Source organism: Balearica regulorum, chromosome 8 (genome assembly GCF_011004875.1).
Source record: "Balearica regulorum gibbericeps isolate bBalReg1 chromosome 8, bBalReg1.pri, whole genome shotgun sequence".
NCBI lineage: Eukaryota > Metazoa > Chordata > Aves > Gruiformes > Gruidae > Balearica > Balearica regulorum.
Genome location: NC_046191.1, coordinates 25,804,784 through 25,812,465, shown reverse-complemented (window position 1 = coordinate 25,812,465; position 7,682 = coordinate 25,804,784). Strand labels below are relative to the sequence as shown.

At 37.7% G+C, this 7,682-nt stretch overlaps 1 protein-coding gene across 1 annotated transcript; it reads left to right on the top strand.

The window, feature by feature from the left end:
• The first annotated feature begins 250 nt into the window (after positions 1-250).
• On the top strand, positions 251-2,459 carry LOC104642467 (beta-1,3-galactosyltransferase 2-like). Its single transcript, XM_010311450.2, is given in 2 exon segments — positions 251-732; positions 734-2,459. Coding segments are annotated over 2 exon segments (1,104 nt in total). The 3' UTR covers positions 1,356-2,459.
• The last annotated feature ends 5,223 nt before the right edge of the window (positions 2,460-7,682 follow it).

Genomic DNA, 7,682 nt, shown 5'->3' with positions numbered 1-7,682 from the left:
AGGGAGAAAAGCCTGAAAATGAAATAATGAAATTTTTTAAAAGATTTTTTTTCTTCTATGAAAATTTTACCCTTTATTCTAAAAGGAAACAATGGGATACTTTTAATTAAAGAAAAAAAAAAGGAATCTTGAAGAATTAGAAGCCTGCAGATTGCTTTTATCTTCCTGTGTCACTGAAGAAAACAATCACAAACTGCTCGCTCTGTCCAATTAAAAATTACCTTTTGTGCATCCTCCCAAAGCTGCCAACATGACCAAGAGAAGAAATATTTTCCTGCTTGCCTCCATCTTTTTTGCAGTAATAAGTTTGATTTTGTATGTTTTGTATTCTGATCACCTTGCTGTTCTAACTGTAAGTAAAGTTCAAAACAGTGATGACACAGAAGAAAAAGGCATACTTTTTAGCAAAAGGGATTATAATCATAATCTTTTCCATAAAAACATTATTTCAAAATTTAAACAAATCTTATGGAAAGAAAATGGAGAACTACCAGCGGAAAATGAGAAATGTGGGAATAAAACCAGATCCACTTCAATACAGTCATTTAAATTCATTATTAATGAGAAAGAGAAGTGTAAAGATAAAACACCTTTCTTGATATTGCTAATAGCAACTACAGCTGCTGAAATTCAGCACAGAAGTTCCATTAGAAAAACTTGGGGAAGTGAATCTGTGGTTCCAGGAGTTGAGGTTGTTCGGTTGTTTATGCTGGGCCTTGAGAGCAAGGGGTCTCAGTGAGGTCCTACGTAGAGAAAGTGAGCAATATCATGATATTATTCAGCAGGACCTCTTGGACACTTACCATAACTTAACTCTTAAAACTTTGATGGGCATGAAGTGGGTTGCCTCGTATTGCAGTGGTGCAAGCTTTGTTATGAAGACAGATAGTGATGTTTTTGTTAATACAATATACCTAATAGAAAAGCTCCTCAGGCCTCTTTCACCTCCTCCACAAAATTATTTCACAGGCTGTCTTATGAAAGGGCATAAGCCTATTCGGAACAAAAAAAGTAAATGGTACATATCAGAAGAAGAATACCCAGGTGACAAATACCCTCCTTTTTGTTCAGGAACTGGCTATGTCTTTTCTGGCGACCTGGCTTCAAAAATTGTCAGTGCTTCTATAACAACAAAATATATACATTTGGAAGATGTTTATGTAGGGCTCTGTCTTAATGCAAAGGGAATACAGATAGTACCTCCACCTAGTCATTCATTGTTTAACATATACAAGGTCCCATTTTCTCCTTGTGTGTACAGTAATATAATTACATCTCATGGCATTCAGATACGTGAGGACATACTCTACTGGGAAACACTGCAAAAGAAGAACCACGGATGTCAGACAGAATAGAAAGGCCCATAGCGAAGAGTCCTTTCTTTTTTTGACAATGGACAAAAGAGCAGATGTTTTCCTAGAAACAGAGCATCTATATAGTGATAACTTCCAAGGTTCTGGGACATCCTCAATCAGGGGTATAGTTTTTGTATTAGGTTGCATTCAAAGGATTTTTGTTCCTTAAAGCAGGCTTTTTATGTTGACTGAATATTGCTTGGTACCTTACTTTGTTTTGGATGAGGCGCCAATTAATTCCTGAACTGTTTTAAAATATGGCAAGAGATCATATCAATATATTGAAGAAAAACTATGAAAATGCAATGAAACTTAATTTTTCATTAACAAGTAATAATAAGTTAATGTGTTGATTTTACATTGCTCAGATGTAATGTACCATTACATTTACTCAGATGGCATTTCAGTGTGACCGAAGAAGAAAGCATACATGATTTGCTGGTGAATTAGTGATAGAAATATGGATGGAAACTGCTTTTTTTCAGAAAATCTAATATTAGGATTTGCCAGATCTCTATTAGTGCATGCAGCTGCTATTACTCTGTAGTCATATATACAATGAATGCCTCACACACAAGATACCACTTAGTTGTTCTCATGGAGATATAATAAACAAGAGGGAAATTAAGTGCTGATAGAACGTTTTCACAGGAATGTATTATATTCTGTTTTGGGTTACCCAGCCATGTACAAAATATCCTCATACCTACGGAAAAAATAAGATGACGCTTAATAACTTGGCAAGCTAAAAGTTTCAGTCAAAATATCTATGTAAGTAAATTACTTTCCAGATTTCTCTTCAACCAAGAATATAAATTATCTGCTACTCCTAATAAGAATTAGGAGACCTTTACAGTAATTACTGAGTGGGCCAACTGGCTGGATTAATTGAATAGCTAGAAAAAAGTACCTGTAGCTTTGCAGGACGCTTATTGGATGCATGTGGAAATCAAAATGTCAACCACACAAATACAAAATACTTCAGCTAGAGCCAAAGTGAGAATATAATACATTTATCCCTACTGTCATTTTATAAGCTTACATTATGATGTTTAATAAAGAAACCTAATTGAATTACAGGTCTTCTGTGGGGAAAATAACCCTTTTCTGCATTTGCTCAGAAAAATCCAAAATATACTTCCTTTAGGAAATTCACCTATAGAAGTCAAGGTTATGGACTGAGTTTCCTTTTTTCCCCCTCTTGGTAAGGAGGTTATTTCTGTATGTTGTCCACTAAGTCCAAAGATTTGAACCATTTAGAGAGGGTCCAAAGGAGAAAAACACAAATTACCAGGACTCTTGATTGAAATGACCAACACCGACAACCTGAAGAAGCCAGAACTCTTTTCTCTATGCCATCTTCTAATTCAAGGTTACGTTGCGCTAATATGCCAGCAATAGCTTAGCTGATCTGCCCTGGGACAGAGGTAGGGATTACATTGTACTTTTCATCCCTACAACTAGAGAAAGCCTTGAGCAGCCTGGGTGAGCTCACAGCTGCCCCTGCTTTGAGCGGGGGGGGTGGAGACTGGAGACCTCCTGAGCTTTCTTTCAAATAGCATTATCCTGTGATTCTGTGGTTGTATGACGTGATATGGTTATAGGAACTTATCTAAAACATGCCAAGATTCTGAGTGATTGCAGTGGCATTTGGATGAGAACCAAGACACGCTTCAGTAACAATAATTCTGAGAAAGGACTTGCTTCGGGATGCTGCCTGCTAGAGCTGACAATACTTGCTGATGCAGATTTTCCAATTAAGTCCAAAAAAGAGTGCTTACTTGGAGAAGTTTACTGAGTGTGTCAAATTGATATGTATCTGGCACCAGAAAGAGAGAACAAGCCATTAAATACGGCTTTGTTTCTGCAATATGTCCTAAGCCCTTCCAAAATGTTTTTATCCGTCCCCAGAACAATAAAAACTTTAAAAAGTGAGAGATTTGATTCTACATTAGTCATGGTACAAAAGCACTTGAAATTCATGTTTATATTGTTGTGCTTTGGGGAAATCTTTAAATTTTATTCTGCACATGAAATCAATGTGCTCTGTGTAAAATGTGGTGCTGGTTCTTTAAGACTAGCTGCAGACACAAGTGAGTCTTCTAATTGGGGTGATTTACAAACAGTCATGGCAGGTGGTGGTCCCTGTGGGAGAGGTTTGAGTTGCATAGTCCTCTCTCCTCTGGAACCACCTTTTTCAAGAAAGTCTTAATTCTGTCAGAATCACTCTTACTGTGGTGGCTGGATGGATAATGGAAAACTTTCCTGCATCACGTTCCTGTATTCAGGTAAAACTAATCTCAGGAAATACAAGCCCAAAAAGATTATTGTCTTCCAGTTCTGATGTTGGCAGATAAAAATGTAATAAGTTTTGCTTCCAGAAGTAATTTAAAAGCTAACTGATAATTGGATTTTGAAACTGCTGTTATGGTTCCTGGCATGGTGTTTACTATTCTGCTTGTCAGTATACAGAACTAAAAGAAGCTGTATTTTAGATTTGGTGTCTTGATCTTTATCTTAAGGACTTCTGTGCTTCAGAAGCTGTTGGAGAAGGGTATAAAACTTCAGGCTAAGTTTTATCTGATTTAGAACAACCATTTGTGTACTTCAGTGTGTAGAGATATTCCCTTTGGTCATCCCCTATTCAGTGTTTTGGTTTTTAATGGATATATTCATCCAAAGTATAGAAGAAAAAAAAATACCAGTGCAATCCAATTAAAAAGTAATCTTTTGCGTCAAGTATTATATTGATTTGCACTCATAATCAGGTTGGTTTTCCAAACATTTGCATAACATTTTCAGATGACCAGAGAGCTGTTCTTATGCTGCAATGTGTTCCTTTTCCTTCTAGACATATGAATAACTTATTTGAGGAGGTCAGCCTGAAAACTGAAGTTGCTTGATCCAGAGTAGTATTTTATATGCAAAAAACACTGCAAGAGCATAGCAAAAGCCTAGGAATTGTCCAGTATGCTGAATGCCTTGAAGGCCCATGGATTGCTTGAATTCTTTGGTCACTGGTTCTATTTAATAAAAAAAGCTTGGTTAGCTTATCATAGTTGATTGGTCTTCAGCTGTATTAATCTCTGATTTTACACAAATTCCTTAAATGATTTCAGATAGTCTTTATTGCCTGTACTGTAATATGATGGTGGCTGCACAAACAGTAACTCTTCAGATGGCAATAATGAAATGATACTAGGGGTTGAAGTTGTGGATTATATATAAAACTCATATGTAGCTGCAGTATTGTTGCTGATACAGGTTTTAAGTCCAATTTGTAAGTCAAATCTGTAACAAGAGGGAAGGTAAATAAAGCATCTGTGTGTGTTTCTAGCTATCATTTGTACCTTGATCTAGTTTTTTAGTCTTTTAAAGCTGGTAATGAGGAAGTACTACATAGTGATTTAAAGACTTTACTCCAGAAACAAGCCCTGCTTCAGTCAAAGTAATTAACATCATGTCTTCCCCATCATGCCAAGCTAAATTAAAAAAAAAAAAAAAAAATTAAAAAGCCATAGGAAACTACACTTATCTTTTGTCTACTGGAGTGTGAACCTTTGCTGCATTTGATGCAGCTGGGCTGCACTGGCCAGCTAGTATGCACAGAGAAATGTAAGTAGCCTGTTAGTGGGAATACTTAGCACCTGAGATGTATTTGAGGGACAGAGGTCCATAGCTTGATAGAGGACCAGGTGGTAAGCAATTACAAATGCTCTGGATTTTGTATGTCTTCTGGTTTAGAATAGTGCCCCATGTCCTTGGGAGAAGGGGGCTGTGACTGGGGCAAGGCGAAAGTAATTAGTAAGCTTTGCTCAAACTGCTTCTGTGACAGTTCTCTTGGGTTAGAAGTGGCATCTTACCCAGGTGTACAGCATACGATTTTCTTCAAAAGAACTGTCTTGCAAGAATTTCCTGGCTCAGCTGTCACCTACTTGCTGGTATGTAGAAGACCCATCTGGTGACTTGTAGTTCCTGAGGCCTAAAAATGTTCTTCTACTGAAAAGCTTCTGCACTTAGTAACATCTTCGTTTTTGGTTCTCCAAGTCATTATTTTGCTGTAACTATGTTGAGCTCTTTTGCTTGCTTTTTTTTCCCCTCATAATTTATACATGTGTATATATTTTTGTGAGGTGTTTTTAACAGATGTTTGTAGCTTACAGACAGATGCTGATGGCTTGTTCTAATAACAAGACCATCTCCAGACCTTCTTATACAAAGCCTCATCCTGCATGTGTGGTTGGAGAACAGGCTGTAAGACAAATAGCAGGGCAGGAGCAGGGAATACCCAATATGAGACTCGCATGGTGGAATGTAGCTTTCTAGCAGCTCTGCATTGTTAGAATTTCAGTGATCGTGCATGCAGGTACTGTGAAAAACCTCAAGTTCCTTAGTAGTGCTGCTTTGACCTCTGCTTAACTAACTGTTGATGCAAACAGAACTTTATAAACTTTATATGCATTAAAACAATTGTACTAAGTTTGGTTTTGCTGAAAGGGGGCTTTGCCAGGCAGTAGCGGCTCCGATATGAATTTAGATAGATAACTTACTGACTTGCTGACTAGCATAGTGGCATGTGGGTATATTTTAAATATAAGATGACTTGTAATGTTTATTCCATCCCATCACTGTCAATGGCCTAACTGTAAGAAGCATCTATGAATAATATATTTGGATGCCTCATACAGGCAGACTAGTATAAATACTGAACCATAAGCAATATGTGTTCTCAATTAAAGCATCTCTCTAGAGACCAACAGTGTGCCCAATAGTTGATGTCCAAAATAGACTCTGAGTTCATGCCGTTGAGTGTGCTGTAGATGAGAAAATCTGAAACTTGAAGAAGCTGATGTAGATCTATGCTTGCTATTTCTTATATAGCGTTGTTGAGAAAATGTGTTAAACCATGCCATGTTTTAAATGAGCGAACAGCTGTGTGGTTGTTTTAGCTGCCTGCCGGGTTAAACCACGACACTTTGTTATATATTGGTTCACATTATACACTGCAATGTAATAAGGTAGTGGAATTTTACTGTAGACTTTGGTATGTTCATGCTAAGTAAAACAAACTAAAGAACAGCCTTGCCCTGGAAATAAGGACTTTGCTTCTCAGAATCTTAGAGCTGTCCACGAAGGATAAAAGATACCCCTGGACAACCAAGATAACACTAGCATCCTAGCCCCTTTAACACATCTTTGAAACCCTCCCAGCATTGTCTGGTATTACAGATAAGTATCTTAGCAAGACTGACTCCAGGGACATCTGGATCAATAGACATGCAGCAAGAAACCTGTAGAAATATAGTTATTTTTGCACAAAAGGAAAAGAACAGAAAAAGAAAGCTAGTCTATTGGCAGCAGCATTGAATAATAATCCTAGATTAAGGGAACGAGAGTGCAGAGATACCCAAAGTGGGGCAGAGAAAACTTTAAAAGCAGTGGATCTCAAGGAACCGGAGAGTGCTGTAATTATTGTGGATAACAAAGCTATTGGCAAGGGGAGTGCTTGGTATGACCAAAACCAAAAAGCCTCCCCAAAAGGCCTCTGAATCCTGTGGTGCAATCTTTCCCTGTTCTATGCATCAGGGGCAGCTGCATTTCACCTGGGATTGACAGTTAGCAGGAACCTATTGTGCAGTCACTATAGAAGCCTCTGAATACAAAGTATTTTCCCCTTCTTATGAGAATTCAGTCTTAAACCTTTTGATTAATGAAGAAAATTACCCCTAATACATACAGGGAATACTTTTTCTACATTAAATGAGTATACCTCTTCATTTGGACTCAAAATTCTTTGCATTTACCTGGGAAAAGATAGAGCTAACATGGACAAAGCTCCCTCAGGGCTTCGCTACGTCCTCAACTATTGTTCAAAAACTTTAGTAAAAGTTTTACAGGATGTTTGTGTTTAAAAAATGGATCCCTTTTTGACACAATATGTCGATGATTTGTTAGTAGCTATGGAATCTTGTACAGCTGCTACCTGTACCAAGCAACATAATAAGCTGAACCCTTCAACTCTACTCCCTTTACCTGGGGCAGGAACACCACATCATGATTGTGCAGTAATAACCCGTGAAGCTGGAATTCTGCCATTTCTAGGTCCTGATTTGAACTGTGTAGACAGGTCCTTTGTATTATCTGAACAGGAACAAAGTTACAGGTTATTCGTTAACTACTGAAGATGAGGTAGCAGAGGCTTCACCACTTAGTCTGCAGCTGAGCACGCAAGCAGCAGAATTGATTGCATTAACAACAACTTGCCAGCTGTCCAAAGAAAAGACTATAAATACACCGATTCTCTGTTTGCATTTGGAGTCTGCCACA